This window comes from Mustelus asterias, chromosome 20 (genome assembly GCF_964213995.1).
Source record: "Mustelus asterias chromosome 20, sMusAst1.hap1.1, whole genome shotgun sequence".
Lineage (NCBI taxonomy): Eukaryota > Metazoa > Chordata > Chondrichthyes > Carcharhiniformes > Triakidae > Mustelus > Mustelus asterias.
This window is the reverse complement of record NC_135820.1, coordinates 34,301,173-34,319,680: the sequence shown is the minus strand read 5'-3', so window position 1 is coordinate 34,319,680 and position 18,508 is coordinate 34,301,173. Positions and strand designations below refer to the sequence as shown.

Below are 18,508 nucleotides of genomic sequence, written 5' to 3'. Positions count from 1 at the left end.
CAAGGCCAGACATTTGCACCTTCTGATTGGAGAAGAAGAACTCAATATTTAAGAGTTTAATCAAATGTCTACTGTTGTTCTATATTTAAGTGGTTTTATGATTGTTTTAAGAGCCAGTCATATGATTTAATGGTGATGTAATTGGATGTTACATAGGCAGTTTTTTAGTTTCATTTCCTACACTGCACAGGCAACAGCTCCTGAAATAAATCTGTTATTATTTTGAATCCACCTGTGCAAACCATATCTTTTTCTTTAAAACCCACAACCCCCCCACATAGTTAGGACATTACAATTACACAATAAAACATATGGGTACAGTCAATTGAAGCAATGCTAAATATAACTTACTGTGGCCAGCATAAAGAATCCAGAAAACTTATGCTGTTTTTGTTGCATGGTATCGAGTGAATCTCCATTTGTAATTAAATCCTGCAAATACGATTCACCTTCATTAAGAAGCCAATTGCTTTGCTGTAGAAAGAACAAAAAGACGATGTCAACGGGGTTTTGCATTGCTCACTGCCTGTGCCGTTGGGGAACCTGATGCAAGGACCAGTCACCATCGGTGGGACCAGAAGATCCTGCCAGTGGGAAGCCCAAGAAAATCCAGCCCCACGTCTATTGTTTTCCCTTCATCCATCAAATCAGTCATCTCTATGAAATTTGCTACATTGGTTTTGTTACAATTCAGGAAAAGAAATTCCCCATTCTGGGGTGCTGTTGCCTGAAAGGATAAGGGTTAAATAATATGGAATTAATACAGGAATATTAGAAGTTACTTTGGGTGTACTTACAGTAAAACATATTTTAACAAGAGTCAAAACTAGCTAACAAACACATGGTTAACTCCCTTCACAATAATGTGTATTCATTGATGAGAAATAGATACACCTAAAAAACACTATTCTTGCTACTACACTGGCTGTTACATTAACATGTAAGCATACAAATGATACCCCGATAATTAAAACCACAATCAGATAAAAGAACACTAGTCCTCAAGTCTTATTATCTTGCTGAACACTGCCTTGAATAAATTAATCTCAAACCTGTTTGAATCTCTCCTCCAGTCTCCTCAAATCCTGCAAGAACTCTAGATGCTGCAGACAATGATTGGACCTCATTACTAGAGTATGGACATTCTCCTCCAGCATATTGTAGAGACATGTTACGGAATCAATGGTGTCCCTGCAAATAAACAGGATGAAAGTTTATAAATCCTGCAAGTGAGAAGCTTTAAGTCATATACATTTACAGTTATTAGTGTGGGAAAAGAGGTTGTATGCTAAACAACCAGCAAGAGCTTAGTAAACATGAAAACATGTCCAAGTACCAAGTTACTCCACATTTCACTGGCTGGCGGATGATATAGTGAAAAAACCATGTCTGCTTTGTAGAAAGTTTGGGGTTGGGAGGGTACTTTACCTGACCTCCTGGAAATTGAGGGTGAGGGTGGGGGGGGGACCTGACAGAGCACAGGGGATCTGGAATTCAGGACTTCCCCCACCCACACTCAGTGGAGTACAGCATGCAAATGACGTCAATGATGAATACCATGCCCGGACCCCTTCCTGATTAGCAAGCTAGACTTCCAGCTAATTGGAGAACACTGTGGAGAAGGTCAGAGGACAAAGTTACGTCTGTGTTCCAAGGATCAAGGGATCAATCCCAGGAGAGGGAGTGATGAATTGCAGGAGAGGGGAATCCAACCCCAAATCCAGGGGCATGGGTGCTCCAGTCCCACGGATGTTGGGTGTGAGGTCAGAAGCCTTAATGGGGGGAGCGGGAGATGAGTGATGCAATCAAAAGTCACAGATACCCAAAAAGGATCAAGAAATCACAAGTGGTTTATTAAGAAGTTACTGTTCAAAACCACACAACATCAGAATAGACTGCGTAGATATACAACCTGTGACAGGTGCGATGGTTTTTAAAAATTATTCATTGATGGGATATGGGTGTCGCTGGCTGGCCAGCATTTATTGCCCATCCCTAGTTGCTCTTGGAGGGCAGTTAAGAGTCAGCCACATTGCTGTGGCTCTGGAGTCACATGTAGGCCAGACCAGGTAAGGACAGCAGATTTTCTTCCCTAAAGGACATTAGTGAACCAGATGAGTTTTTCTGACAATCGAAAATGGCTTCATGGTTATCAGTGGATTCTTAATTCCAGATTTTTTTTCATTGAATTTAAATTCCACCATCTGCCATGGCGGGATTCAAACCTGAGTCCCCAGAGCATTAGTTGAGTTTCTGGATTAGTAGTCTAGCCATAATACCACTAGGCCATCACCTCCCATCTGTATATAGTGGATAGGTACTCCCAGGTCAAAAAGGTCATAACAGCTGACAAACAAAGCTGTGGATTGTTGGTGTGGCCCTGGAGTAGTCCATTGGCCAACACTCTCAGCTAAAGGAGGGGAATAAGTAAGTGTGCATCTGGAAGAAGAGGATAACACTTCAAGCAGCTGATCACCTACTTTGATTGGGTTTTATTTCAAATCATCTTTTTTATGCGAAATCCTCTGCAACTAGGGGATTTTTACAGTAACTTCATTGCAATGTGAATGTAAGCCTACTTGTGACTAATAAATAAACTTTACTTTACTCCCATATTATTAACTCATTTCACCAATAAAGGATGGATGTTTCTGACTTATTGGTGAATGGGGGGGATTACAAATGGAATTCTTCTCATCTAAACATTGCAACATTAAAATTCTCATGTTCTTACTCTGTTTGGAGTCACATTTTCCCTGAGGTATGGACCATAAAGTGAAATGTAAAAAGAAAAATGGGGGGTGTGAGGTGGGTGGGGGGGGGGGGAGAGATGGTGGAGATGGTTAATGCCCTTCTCCACACTTATCTCCCTGATGTCCCTCTGAATCTCTCTCCAGAGTGATCTGCCTGGATAAATCTTTGTTTTTTCCTGCTTCTGGTCTCACAAACCTAATCTAGAAAGGCTGAGAGGCAATGCTGGGAAATGGAATTGCCTCACGCTACCAACTAATCTATTTTCTACACTGGTTGGAGAGCACAGCATCGGTGGAACAACCCAATGGCCTACTATCAATCCTTTTCACTGATAATAGGACTGAACAGACCACCATGAGTACAGTTGCAGACTAAGGGACAGATAGATCAGCAACATTGTGGAAGATTCAATAAGAAAGAACAAAGCAGGAAGAACAGCGAGCACTCCAGAGGAATCATGGAACACAATAGGCACAGGAAGCACCAAGGGTAAAAGGCAAATGCAAGTGAGTAAGAAAGGATAAATGGCAGATGGAGTTAACTCACTGAGAATGTAATTATCTTTGGTATACTTATATAAAGCCTTAAGCCTGGCAAAAATAATCCTGTTACACTTCATCAAAAAGATTTTACAAAATGGAGCTAAAATTAGTGGAAGTAACTGAATATGTGTATGAAGTTTGGATTTTGAGGAGGGTTTTGTAAATCGAATGTGTGTGAGTGAGGTGGAGGAGATTAGGAAAGGAATTCCGAAGGGCGGCGTTATATTGCCTGTAGGCCTGGTCATCGCTCACTAGGTTAGAGTGAGAAAAGCAGGGAGAGCTAGCTGAGACATTCAGGCTGCAGAGGGATGGGGGAGGGGGTAGAGGTGAGGCTGTGGAGAAATTTATAAACAAGTCAGATTTTCAAACCAATTCTTTGAAGATTGAGAGATAGGTAGAGACCATCCAGATGAGAGGTGATAGGTAAATAGGTATGGAGTAGAACGTGGCTGCCACAGTTGTGTTCAGATTGAAACAATGTAGCATAAAAAACCTGGAACTTAGCAAGGAGTATATGTTAAATCTAACATAGAAGTGATGAAAGTGGAAATGAAGGTTTCAGTGGCAGTGGAGGTGTTGTACACTACCTGAATATTCTCTGCATTAATTCATTGTTTGTTAGTAGTTTCAAACAATGACTATGCAGCTGATAATTGTATTGATGTCAATACAATAGATGCCTTGGCAAAAATTATAATCAATAAACATCCTTAAATTGTTAGGTTCCTACCTGTAATCCTCAGAGAAGCTGAATCTAGATTCCTCTTTCTTGAGCCTGGCAAGAATTGCTCCACCTTCCAACTGTAAAGTAACTAATCGGGCATCTTGCAGAACATGTTTCATCGTCAGCTTGTGCTTACTGATGCAATCAATCACTTCCTTAAAACAAAATTAAAGATAAAATTGCAGCTGCAGAATGGAGATTGTCAAAAAGCGATAATACTATGGGCACATCAAGCTTACAAACAGAATAGAAGATCTTTGATAATATTGCAGGCTGGCAAAAGGGCAATTGAGATGTGTTAATAAAGTAATTGTCCCTGCACAACTCAGTTTGCAATTAGTGAAGGCGATCTATGATCGATATTTGTTCAAATGCTACCGGTACTTCAACTTTCTCTCCGCTCCTCGGCGAACTGGTGGGAGAAATGTTAAAATTCCTAACTTAATGCAAACACACAGAGGGAAGGATCAATGTACAAAATCTAAAAGAGAACATAAAGGCTGGAGAAGATTTAGGTTTTCTAGAATGAGAGGTCAGAGTTTTAAGATAAGAGGTAGCAGATTTAAAATAGGCATGAGGAGAAATTACTTCTCTCAAAGGGTCATGAATCTGTTTTTAATTCAGCCGTGGGACATGGGCGTCCCTAGCTTATTGCCCATCCCTAGTTGCCCTTGAGGAGGTGGTGGTGACAACTGAATGGCTTGCTAGGCCATTTCAGAGGGCATTTGAGAGTCAACCACATTTGCTGTGGCTCTGGAGTCACATGTAGGTGAGACCAGGTCAGAACGGCAGATTTCCTTCCCGGAAGGACATTAGTGAACTGGATGAGTTTTTCCAACAATCGACAACGATTTCATGGTTATCAGTGAATTCTTAATTCCAGATATCATTTATTGAATTCAAAATCCACCACCTGCCGTGGCAGAATTCGAACACGGGTCCCCAGATCATTAGCTGAGTTTCTGGATTTATAGTCTAGCGATAATACCACTAGGCGATTGCCTCCCCCGTGGAATTCACTACCTCAGAATGCAGTAGATACCAGGCCTTTGAGTAAATTTGAGGAGATAGACAGATTTTTAAATTAGTAATGTGTTGAAGAGTTATGGGGAATGGGCAGGAAAGTAGAGTTGAGGCCAAGATGAGATCAGCTGTGATCCTATTGAATGGCAGAGCAGGTTCAGGGGTTGAATTGACTACTGCTACTCCAAGTTTTTATGTTCTTAATATGTCAACAGTAAGATCCTCTTGGGTTACCACAATTATTCACAAAACCATCACAAGCAGGTAACAATTTATTTGTACAACTTTCTTTCAGATACTATTTTAATACAGGTGTGAAACTGTTTACTTCAGTAAGTTAACGTCTTCATTAAAAGGTTGACGAGTGGTTTGAATTCCTCAGTCTGAAAAACGGAGTCCAACAAGTTAACATTGGAACCAATTTTCACCCAAACATTGAGGTACAGTTTCAGCTTGAATCAATTATATATGAACATCAGACAGCTTTGGAAGGATACTTGATCCACAAAACTGGTTTTACACCTGGCTGTAATGCTCAGGTAATTACAACAACTGATCATCAACCTTCCCTCTAGGAAGATGTTTCGTTATCATTACATTGCCTGATTTGCACAAGCCTGACTCCATCATCATTTACCTACGGCTGACTGGTCAATGATTATATCTACTCATGTAGAAGTGAAATAGCTCCATGCATTTTTGAACCATTTCCATCAATTGCTCATATTTTCATGTTAGATCCAAATACGTTTGTCAGCATTTTGAAGAATATGTCAGAGAGTTTTGTAATCATGTTATCTCTACTTCCTCTTTTTTTTATTTTCTGGCACATTCCTAGTCCATTTTTGTCTTTTGTTTGATATGTACCTGTGCGCTGATACCGGTTTTGTCAAATTCAAATGTTCTAATGGTGTCCAGCAACAAAGTGGAAGCTTCTCTGCAGTTTGTGACAAACAACTCCAGTTTCTGTAACAACAAAAAGTACAATTTATATTCAACAAATATCCTTTGTAAATGGAGCCAAGTGTAAAATTCAATCAGCCTCCTTTACCTCTTATTTAACAATCCTTTAAATATTACACTTGAAGAAAGTTAAAGAGAGCTGCAAACTTTTGCCTGCTTATCGTCGAGTGGAATTTTGGGCCCTAGAACAAGTTAATGCCCCTGCATTAGTGGAGGGGTTAGAGTGATTTTGTTTTTAATAAGTGTGGGAGGCAGCGACCGGATTCTCTCTCTGAAGTCACAGAGTCATATTGCACAGAAACAGCCTTTTGGCCCACTATGTCCATGCCGACCATTAAATACCAATCTATACTAATCCCATTTACCAGCACTCCCAGTGCTCATCCAGATGCTTCTTAAATATTGCGAGAGTACCTGCCTCCACCACCTTCTCAGGCAGCGCATTCCATGTTTCCATCCCCTCTGGGTGAAAACATTTTTCCTCAGATCCCCTCGAGACTACTGACTCCTCACCTTAGATCTATGCCCTCTGGTCTTAGACACCTCTGCCATGGGGAAAAATTTCTTATAAGCTACCCAATCTATGCCTCTCATAATTTTGTATACCTCTATCAGATTCCCCCTCAGCCTCCTCTGCTCCAGGGAAAACAAACCCAGCCTATCCAGTCTCTTCTCAGAGCTGAAACTTGCCATCCCAGACAACATCCTGGTGAATTTCCTCTGTACCCTCATGTCCTTCTGATAGTGTGGTGACCAGAATTGCACACAATACTCCATCTGTGGCCTAACCAATGTTTTATAAAGTTTTATAAAGTTTTATAAAGAAGGAGTAGCGCTTCGAAAGCTAGTGGCTTTTGCTATCAAATAAACCTGTTGGACTTTAACCTGGTGTTGTGAGATTTCTTCCTATATTCTATGCCATGGCTAATGAAGGCAATCATTCCATATGCCTTCATCACCACCCTATCTACCTGTGCTGCCACCTTCATGGATCTATGGACTTGCATTTTGGGAGGTCTAGTAAAGGTAGGATATATACAATGAAAGGTCAGTCCCTCAGGAGTATTGAGGAACAAAGGGACATTTTGGACCATCCTTCCATGTGGGACCTTGTCAAAGGCCTTACTGAAGTCCATGTAAACCACATCGACTGCACTACCCACATTAATGTATTTAGTTAACTTTTCAAAAAAGTTATTAAATTAGTCAGACAGGAACTCCCACCATTCTATATCCAATCAATCCCTGCCTTTCCGGGACCTGGGTTTGATTCCCGGCTTGGGTCACTGTCTGTGTGGAGTTGCACGTTCTCCCCGTATCTGCGTGGGTTTCCTCCGGATGCTCCGGTTTCCTCCCACACTCCAAAGATGTGCGGGTTAGGTGGATTGGCCATGCTAAAAAATTGCCCTTATTGTCAGGAGGGCTGGCAAGGTAAATGCATGGGATTATGGAGATAGGGCCATAGAGTGAGATTGTCGTCAGTGCAGACTCGATGGGCTGAATGGCCTCCTTCTGCACTATATGATTCTACGGATTCTATGACCCCAGCCACAAACGAGGATGGAAGGTTTTGACCAGGATAACAAAGTACAAGACTGACACCTGGTGGCAGAAACTCAATACTGTCAATTTTTAGAAGAATGTGAATTCATTCATTTGATGTTTCCAGTCGGTTGGATGCCTGATATCAGCATCAAGAGAGATGGTAGGAGCCCTCCCACACTCTGACCAGTTGAGGTCCTTAAGTGGCCAGTTAAATGCCACTTAAGGGTCTCTTCCCACTGCTGCTTGTGTTTTATTAGAGATGGGTGGCATCTTACCAAACGGTGAGGCCACCAGGTATCCCCTGATGGCCTTCTTGCAGGCTAGGTGGGGTGTCCTTCTGATCAGGCACTCGAGCCCCATGGAGAGCTCTCAGCAGCAAGGGCTGAAATGTTCCCCTACCGCCTTGAGTTGGACCCCCACTCCCTTCACCAGGTCCTGCCTCACGGGCCCTGGCGAGCCCACCACACTCATTTCCCTTCCAATTGTTCTGTAATGCCTCTGATCCTGGGCCTTCTGCAGTGTCAATGTGGCCACCTGGCCTCGTGGTGCTGCTGAGACTGAGGAGCAGCCAGCCTTTTCATTGGCCCACTGTTCTAGGAGGTATGACATTCTGCCTCAGTGCTGTGCAAGCCACTGGCGCAGGCAACTAATTATCTGAACACTGTAAAATGGAGTTACAGCTTCCAGGGCTGGCAGAGGCAGAGCTGCCAACTCTCCATTAAATCTTGGCCCAAAAGTGCCTGGTTAGAATTCAGGGGTTGATGTCAGTCGGTCCTTTGAATATTTCAGCTATTTATTACAAGGACTTTTAAAGCTTTACCCTTTAGTGCAGTAGTAAGCTAGAATGTTACCCTTGTTACTGCGTCCCTGCATTAATTCTGTAACATGCTAATATACCAACAAGCATTATTATACAAGCGTATGATCTCTCTAATGCTTTAATGTATGAACAATCTACTTCTTCAGCATATTAGTGTATGTCTGTGCTACCTCCACAGCAACTAGATCAGAACTTAGCTAATAAAAAAAAGCAGTGGGACCCAGGACAGGAAGCACCTCAGACTGGGGTTAGGTGAGATTCCATTGCAGTTAGACCTGCGATGCTGAAATAAAAATAGGAAATGTTGGGGAAATAAAAATAGAAAATGCTGGGGAAAAAACTCAACAGGTCTGGCAACTTCTGTGGAGAGGAAAACAGAGTTAGGCCGGAATTCCCTGAGTTTGTCTGTGGCTGGGATTCTCAAGATTCTCTGCAGTGAATGGAGATTTGGCTGTGTGCCAGTTAGGTGGATTGGCCATGGTGTATTGCCCCTTAGTGTGAGGGGGGCTAACAAAGGTTACTTGGGGTTACAGGGATAGGGCCTGGTTGGGATTGTTGTCGGTGCAGGCTCAATGGGCTAAATGGCCTCCTTCTGCACTGTAGGGATTCTATGATTCTAAGTTCTCCATTCCCACTGGCAGAAATGGAGAATTCCAGCCTAAATGTTGAGTCTGTATAACTCTTCTTCAGAGCTGAAGAGAGCTGGAAATGTGATGGATTTTATGCTTTTGAAGAGTGGGTTGAAGAGCAGGCACAGCAGGTATTGGTGGCAGCACAGTGGCACATTGGTTAACACAGCTGCCTCACAGTGCCAGGGACCCTGGTTCGTTTCCCAGCTTGGGTCACTGACTGTGTGGAGTCTGCACATTGTCCCCGTGGGTTTCTTCCGGGTGCTCCGGTTTCCTCCCACAATCTGAAAGACGTGCTGGTTCGGTGCATTAGCCATGCTAAATTTTCCCTCCAAACAGCCGCCGGAGTGTGGTGACTAAGGGATTTTCAAGTAACTTCATTGCAGCCTACTTGTGACTAATAATTAAACTTCAAACTTTAAAATATGGCAGGGATTGGTTGGGGGTCAGTAGAAATTAAATGACAAAGATGTCATGGACACAAGACAAAGGGAATGGCAATGATAGTGTTAAAGAGTAAAGCAAGTGTTAATAGTGGCATAAAGGTCAAATAACATAATGTGTTCAAAGCAGAACAAGAGTCACTTTCTGAAACTCTGTTGCCCCAACCCACAATAAATAATTATATTCTTGAGGTAGGTTTATCAAATTTGCTGGCAACAAGACAACTGGAAATTTGAACAGGGGTAAATATAAAGTATTGCCCATTATTTAAAATATATCTATATAACTCAAGTATACTCCAAATGGGAGTGAGTTTACAGAGAGATGTACTAAGAACTTGAGATTGGTAGTTACCTCATCACTTTCAGCCTCATGACGATGTGACTGGATTATATAGTAGGGCAATAAAGTTATACTGGAACACTTAAATACATTGGTCGGACCACACTGGGAATAGAGTGTTGAATTTTGGTTACATGCCAAAAAGAGCAATATAACCGTTTCCACATAAAAAAGAAATTGAAATATAAAGTAAGATTAGAGGGACTTAAGGGAGGTCTCACTGACGTATTAAATATCTATTGGTAAAGATTGGACAAGTCCACAAGATTACTTCAAGTTGGAAAAGTAGAGCCAAGAGATTGAAATTGGACTGAAGTGGTTTGAAAACAGATGTTTGAAAAAAAGTGTTGTTACTCCGTGCTGAATGTTTGGAACAAATCCTTCAGCTTGACAGTAAAGTTTCTGACATTGGAGATGATCAAAATGAGCTGCTGTTTCTGTCAGAGAAGAGTTAGAAGGGTTGTACTTCAACTGGTCAAATGGCCTTTCTTTTGTCGTTTTCTCAGGAAAAGATCATTTGACTCATCAATTCTGCCCCATTCTCACCATGTTTGTTGCATTATAATTGAATCCTTCTAGACCCACCCCACCCCCATAGGAATAAACTATCTGTGGCAGGTAGGAAAAAAGGAAAAACACTGACAATAATGGGTGGGGAGGAATAGGTGCATCGGTCAGAAGGAAAATACCTCAAAACTAGTCTGGGAGATCAAATTGATCATAAAAGGAGCAGGAATGTCTTTCAGTTCCATAAAGTCTCTGAAATCTTTTCACAATGTTGTAACTATTCACATGAAAAAGTTACGCATGGCTTTTCTTCCATCAACTGATTAATTTTATTCTCATGTCCCCTGGCATTTGAATCTTTCATCACAGTGAGGATTTGAATATGAGTAAAGCAGGGGATGGCAGTGGCATTATATTTTCCAGGGCATGTTTATTCATAGAGATTCTAGTGCATTCAACATGATGAAGCGACAACATCTGGCACTGTTGTACTGACGCTTTTGACACCCGGCTGCATTACTGAAAGGTATTGTACTGGCATTAATTACAAGAACTCTATTAAAACCATTACCCTGTAGCTATTTGATTCAATAAACATTTATTCGTGCAAACTGTTGCACTCCGTATGATGGAATAGAAACATCTGGCATCATTATATTGAAGATTCAATACTGTAAAATTGCAATTTCCTCCATGATGTGGATCACTAACAATTATCAACAAATTGTTGCAATTGTATCTCCTGCCAAATAACAACCTGTATGAAAAAGTATGGGTGGTAAAGTATATAGCTTTTGCTTCTCAACATTATATTGATATTTTCACTTGCGTGAAGGTTTCATAAGCCAAGGACACAAGATAAGCTTTAAAGATTCAGTCTTCTATAGAATTACAATGCAGGGGCTGTTTGCTTAGCACAACTCGCCTTGGTGTTTACTTTCCAAGGCAGCAGTTGTCTTAATCCCAAATGGCCAGTTGTGTTCCCATATCCCTTGTTCCCCTGTTCCTTGAACTAAACCTAGCCGACATGGTCACTGCTATAAATAGCGTCATCATACCACAGCTTCATAACTCTGTATTGAAAGCAGCCCCATCCTGCCTCACCAACAGACTTTTTTCCTCAGTATACTTGGTTCATAAAATTTGTAAAATAAAACAAATACTAAAAACATTTCAAATTTAACATTGCAGAAAGTGCAATCAAATTCAACATTTCTCCATGCTGCATTCTGAGATGCCTCAATATAATTGCAATGCTCAATGGTCCAGATCTTCCGAGAGGCAGCAGACACCCTCAGATTGCTGCTTTCCTGCACCCCACCAGAACTCCACATTTCTGGTTGGGACTTCTGATCCTGGTTTTTTCAGAAATACGAAGCGTACTTCAATCCAACTGCTTCCTTGTAGCACTGGATCACTGGGGATGGAGGACACAATCCAAGCCACCCCTCTCTTTGCAGCACCAACTGTCCTATTTTGATAAGTGTTCACTAATAACACACTGAAAATCTGGAACATTTAAACTGCTTTTTGGTGTGGTAGCATTTGAGTGTCTGAGTTCCTGAGTGAATATGTAGGTGGGTAAGGAAGTAGAGTCTAAGGTAAGTGAGTTAGACTAGGATTTTTCTATCTAACATTTCCTGGGTAACTATTAAGTGAAGTATGTTGGAACTATTCGAAGTCGTTGACTCTAACTCAGGGTTGGAGACTTTTTCAGGAAGAGCAGGGGAATTGCTTTTGGAAGGTCAGACTTCTTGGGCAATTCCCACAAAGTTAGTACACTGGGACTTCTGAGGGAAGCCGACATATCGGCCTGCTCTGCCATTCACTTAGATCATGGCTGGCTATCTTCCTCAAATGGCATTGAGTGACATTTATCAAATGTCTTTTGGAAGTCCTTGTACACCATAACAACTGTACTACCGACATCAACCCTCTCCGTTACCCTGTCAAAAAACTCATTCAGATTAGCTGAACATGATTTGCCTGTAACAAATGCATGCTGTTTCTCTTTAATGAATCCATGCTGCTCCAAGTGACTGTTAACTTTGTCCCAGATGATAAACTTCCTCACCACTGAGATTAAACCAACTGGCTTATAGTTACTGGGTTCACCCTAAAATCCTTCTCTGAACAAAGATGTAACGTTGCAATTCTCTCATTTTTCTGGCAAAACTCCTGTGTCTAAGGAGAATTAGAAGATTATGGCAATGCTTCCACAATTTCCACATTTACTTCCCTGAGCATCCTCAGATGCATCTGACCAGGCCCTGTTGACTTAGCAACTTTAAGTACAGCTAGCCTTTCTCATTTTTCCTCTTTTATCAATTGTTAGCCCATCCAGTGTTTCAACCACCTTCTCTCACTATGACTTGGGCAGTATCTTCTTCCTTTGTACAAACAGGAGCAAAACACTCATTTAGTTTCTCAGCCACCCATCTGCTTCCATGCGTAGATCCCTTTTCCATCGATAAGCAGTCCCACTCCTCCTCTGACAACTCCTTACTTTTTATTCCCTTTTCAATTGGTTGTCAGCCTTTCCTCACATTCCTTCATTGCCTCTCAATTTCTTTTTTCACTTCCCCTCTGAATTTTCTCTATTCAGCTTGATTCTTTTTGCATTTTCAACCTGATATATCCTCTTTACTGTCTCTTTCATCATCCAGGGAGCTCTGGGCTTTGGCTGCTGCATCCATTTTTCTTTCATAGGAATGAACCTTGACTGTACCCTCCATCATCTCCTCTGTAAAGGCATTTATCGTGCCTGCCAACCTTTGGTTCTAATTTTGGGTGAGGACAAAGCGGTGACCCAGCTACAAGCAGTGGATAGCCAATGAAGATGTAGGCACCTCTCCCATGACAACTGGAATGTTTCACTTGGCAGACTTGGCTGCGATGGCCAAAGCACAGTCAGTCAGAGAAGAGTGCACCCCGGTGATAGAGCCAGCAGAGATCCTTAAACCATCCCTCCCACAGTCACCATACCATGATGGCTCCAACCATGACCTCAGGCTGCCCTGTGGAGGGGCTTATTCTCCACAAGGATGACCTGGCAGCTGTGGCCTCTTCTGCGCTGAGACAGAGACACCCCATCTCTCACTCTCTCTCCAGTATTGCTGGAAGGTCTTCAATAGATCCTCCAGCCTTATGTGCCATCCTTAACTCGCCATTAAGTGGCGAGGCACCAAAAAGAATGTTTGATTCCATCTCAGTTTCGGGTTGGGGCCTGGAAGTTCTCCAAGCTCCTGACCTCAGAAGAAAAACCTAGGAATATTTAGTGTTGTGTCCAGGTTTTTTTTGAGCAAGGTCTCTGTCATTACCACAAAATGATATTTCCCATGTGGCTATCTGCACTTCATGTCAAGATCCTCTATAAATCTGAACATTCAGGAAAAACTGCCTTTTCTGAACAAGATTTTTTTTTTAAGTTGACAGAAAAGCCTTTACATTTCCACAGCATTTCTCAGGAGAGGCATTGTGGAAGTGAATTGGAGGGTACAGAAACGATGTGGTTCAGTGATATAGTCTACAGTGTAATTGGGCAATTCTCTAAGGTTTTGTGTTGCCTCATTGCTCTGGTAACCATCATTTCAAATTATATATAGTTCCTTTCACGTTCCCAGGCTGTTCAAAAGCTATTCACACTGAACAAATTGTTTGTAAACTATAGACACTGTCATTTTATCGGCAAATAGATAGAAAATTTCTACATAGCAAGGTGCCACAGACACAATGTAATCCATGACCAATTAATTCATTTTTAGACGATAGATCCTCCCCGGGAGGTTCAACAGAGAATCAACTAGGCCTATATTTACACCATGGCTACGAAAGCAGGATATAAACTAAGTGCACAATAATGAATAGGTCAACCCTGAGCCCTCCCAGCCCAGAAAGAAAAATCAAGTCAATGGCTATGCAATGTCTCCAGGGACTGGGGATTACGTTAGATGGGGTGGGTGTTCTCCCAGTTCAATAGCTCACAGTTGTCCAGATACAATATAAAAGGTGATTGTTTATTTACAGGTCTTCAGACACACACCAAAACAAAAAAAAGGAAATCAATACCTAATGTATCCCCCCACCCCACCCCTCAGGGTAGCCCTCCTCTCATTCACCAATGGGCTTCCCATGTCAGAAATCAGTACTCTGCTTATACAGTCTGAGAAGGCTGCACAGTTGATCCTCATTGCACCAATTCCTCATCAGTCTTTCATGTCACTTCCTGTGGCCACCTTGGCAGGGAAAGCTCTTAGCCAGAAACTGGAGGATATTATGAGGGAAACACTGCCCTTCCAGCACACAATCACCTGTCTCTTCTGCAGCATTTACCACCAAGAAGAATAAGTGTGGCAATGTTATGGAAAGATCACAACTCCAGCCTCCACTCCAAGTCACGCACCAGCCCGGCTTGGGCCCACATCACTGCACTTTGTGTCCCTGGGTCAGAATTATACAACTGTTTGCCTAATACTATTGCAGGAGTCAATTTGAGGACTGCATTTGTTCAACGAGAAGACCCACATCCTCATACAATTAGGGATGAGTTATAAATATAACCTTATCTATGACTCCCACATTCCAAGAAAAAAAAAGTCATCTTGTTCCAAAGATGTTACTCTGTATGGCCTTTTGCACCCCAGGTCGACAAACATTCCTCACATATTCACCCATGATCCTTCATGGTCCAGACTAACCAACCCAATGCAGGCCCAATTTGGACAACATAAGAAGTATAAGTGATGTGCCAATGGTACATAATTAACTGAATTATGATTCAAACAATAGGGTTTCACATCTAAAGAGGTGCAATCAATAAAAGAAATATATTTATCATTGTTTTGGAATGATTGATATGAATACAAAAATGTAACATAATCTATGTTTTTGTGATCTATTGAGAGTAATAAAGTTTCTTAGTGATGTATTACTGACCGTACGGAATTGAATCCACTCAGAGTGATTGTAAGGAAATCTGCCCTCAAGATTCTCAGTTAGCTGGTTGCTGTCAATGAACTTATGCATGGCTTTCCAGGAAGTCAAAACTTCAATCTGATAAAGCAAAAACAATATGCATCATATAAGTAGAAGTTATACACTAAAGAACAGCTAAAGATTAAAGAGAATGTCTTAATCCTATAAAGACCAATTCCTTAACCTGGACTGAGCTGGGAAGTAGTGGGTCCACAAACACTGAGATTTCATCAATTTAAATTAATGACAGGATCATCAGGGGTTACAGACACACGAGATTCCAAATGGATATGCTTTCATTGTGTTCAATCAAATAGAACAAAATACCTAAATGTCTGTGCAATGCTGTAAATGCATGACAAATGACAGACATTTCTTGAGAAGATGAAATGTCCCAATTATCCTTCCCTTACATTTTCCAATTACCCAATTTCAAAAATAGGCGGGAATGAAGAGAAATTAAATGGGACTTCAAGATGGAGCCCATTGAAATGAATCTTCTTTTGATTTCTTCGTTCATGGGATCTGAGCATCGCTCCCATTTATTGTCCATCCCTAATTGCCCTTGTGAAGGTGGTGATGAGCTGTCTTCTTGAACCGCTGCAGTCTATGTGGTGTAGTTACACCCACAGTGTTGTTAGGAAGGGAGTTTCAAGATTTTGACCCAGAGACAGTGAAGGGACGGCCATATATTTCCAAGTCAGGGTGGTGAGTGGCTTGGAGGGGAACTTCCAGGTGGTTCTGTTCCCATGTGCTGCTGCCCTTGTGCTTCTATTTGGTGGAGATCAAGTGTTTGGAAGATGCTGTCGGAGTTGAGTTCCCTCAGTGCATCCTGTAGAGGTATACACTACTGCCACTGTGTGTCGGAGGAGGGAGTGAGTGTTGAAAGTATTGGAAAAGATGCCTATCAAGTGGGCTGCTTTGTTCTGGATGGTGAAACGTTTCTTGACAGTTGTTGGAGCTACACCCATCCAGGCATATGGAGAATATTCCATCACACTCCTGACTTGTACCTTATAGATTGTAGGCAGGTTTTGCAGAGGCAGGTGCTGTACTAGAATTCCCATCCTTTGACTTGCTGTTGTAGGCACAGTAGTTATATCATTGGTGCAGTGATCCCCAGGATGTTGATAGTGGGAATCAGTGATTGAGCCGATTCTATACCATTATTGTTGCGGTGCTCGAGAAATCAGCTGCTGGAGTTCATTCAACTGTCTTCCCACTTTGAGCATCTTGGGAGAAACACTGATGGAAAATTCCACAGCGTCAGAGTGCCTCTGCTGGATGACACAATCAGTCTCACTGCCATCTCTCTCTCTCTCTCTCTGTTCCCATATCTCGGCAGCTATCTTTCTCAAAAGACCACCATCAAAGAGGAGAACAAGCAGAGAACCAACTGTGTCAGCAAAGCCATCCAAACATTGCATAGCCAGACCTTTGCAACAGGGATCTCTATTACAGGACAAAGGACAATGTTGTTTTTGTCACACCACTCTTCTTATATGACAATGAGGCTTGGCTCACCGACCGTAGGCATTTTATCATTTACATTTAGAGGCAACTTTTATTTGTTCTGTTGCTCTCTCCTTTTCCCTTGCACCCCATCAACCCTTCTGTCTCTCTTGTCTAATAGCCAATCATACTTTCCCTGCCTCTACCTCTTACATCTTGAAATCCAGCTCTGATGAAAGGCCATCGGCCTGAAATGTTAACTCCATTTTCCTCCCTCCACAGCTGCTGCCGAGCTTGCTGAGCCAGTATTTTCTGCCTTAACTTCATGTTGTTGGCATCTGCAGCATTGTATTCTAATGTTATTGTAGCAAAATATACCATTTGGCGTCCTCCTTTAAGTCCTAACCCTTGCTTCAAGCACCCTTTCCTAGACAGTTTTCAGTTGTATTGCTCAACTCAGTCCTGATGATTGCTGGGATGCATTGAAGGGTAGGGGTAGAGAAGTTGGCACAAAAATATCATTGCCATGATGCCAAGCTAGTTTCGAGTAACATGGTGAGTGACTATTGCCCAACTCGGATCAACTCCTGAATGAAGGGTAGAAATATGTAAATGGAAAGCACAAAACGCCAATATTCCTGCTCCATGAGGAACTAATAAATACCATTTTCATTTTAAAGAAACATTCTTTCACAGGAGAAGTCAAGTTAAAATTAGTTTACCATTCTACTTGGATTTCTCAAGTAGTTTAAACAGCACTTACAGATACTCCTGGACATTTCTCCAGTTTGAGAGTTGCCTCCTTGTCTGTCAATACCAGGACACAATGAATGGAGTGGGGAGCATGTTCCTGCAGAATTGAACAATATACTGATTGACGTAATGGAAACATCAATACAACATATATTCAGAGCACCACTTTAATATTAACAAGTATAAACAAACTCAACTTAGATTGTCAAATATTCAGTTTCGTTTGGCCCTTGGTTGCTGCTGAAATATTTCCTGAGTAGGGTAGGATTCATTTTTACTGCATGGGGTGGCATGGTGGCATGGTGGTTAGAACTGCTGCCTCACAGCTCCAGGGGCCTTGGTTCAATTCCTGGCTTGGGTCACTGCCTGTGTGGAGTTTGCACATTCATAGAAATCATAGAAACCCTACAGTGCAGGAAGAGGCCATTCAGCCCATCGAGTCTGCACCGACCACAATCCCACCCAGGCCCTAACCCCACATATTTTACCCGCTAATCCGTCTAACCTACACATCTCAGGACACTAAGGGGCAATTTTAGTATGGCCAATCAACCTAACCCGCACATCTTTGGACTGTGGGAGGAAACCGGAGCACCCGGAGGAAACCCACGCAGACACGAGGAGAATGTGCAAACTCCACACAGACAGTGACCTGAGCAGGGAATCGAACCCAGGTCCCTGGAGCTGTGAAGCAGCAGTGCTAACCACTGTGCTACCGTGCCACCCATTCTCCCCGTGTCTGTTTGGGTTTCCTTCGGGTGCTCCAGTTTCTTCCCACAGTCCAAAGATGTGCATGTTAGGTTGATTGGCCATGCTAAATTGCCTTTTAGTGTCTCGGGGTGTGTATGTTAGAGGGATTAACAGGGTAAAATGTGGGGTTTTGGGGATAGGGCCTGGGTGGGATTGTAGTCAGTGCAGGCTCGATGGGCCGAATGGCCTCCTTCTATGTTTCAATGAAAAGCTTCATCTCTGTGGAACACTGAGAGGAAAATCAGACTGTGAGGATCACACAGAAACAAAAAAGCTGGCCTAATTG

General features: G+C 42.2%; 1 protein-coding gene across 1 annotated transcript in view; it reads right to left on the bottom strand.

Annotated features, from left to right (window-relative positions):
• quoa (quattro a) overlaps positions 1-18,508 on the bottom strand; it is a 129,415-nt gene that overhangs the window by 55,902 nt on the left and 55,005 nt on the right. Inside the window, exons 7-12 of the mRNA XM_078236058.1 lie at positions 17,483-17,569; positions 15,229-15,345; positions 5,911-6,009; positions 4,027-4,175; positions 1,053-1,191; positions 352-474 (exon numbers count right to left, since the gene is read on the bottom strand). Of these exons, the coding sequence (XP_078092184.1) occupies positions 352-474; positions 1,053-1,191; positions 4,027-4,175; positions 5,911-6,009; positions 15,229-15,345; positions 17,483-17,569 (714 nt within the window). The remainder of the gene's footprint in view (positions 1-351; positions 475-1,052; positions 1,192-4,026; positions 4,176-5,910; positions 6,010-15,228; positions 15,346-17,482; positions 17,570-18,508) is intronic.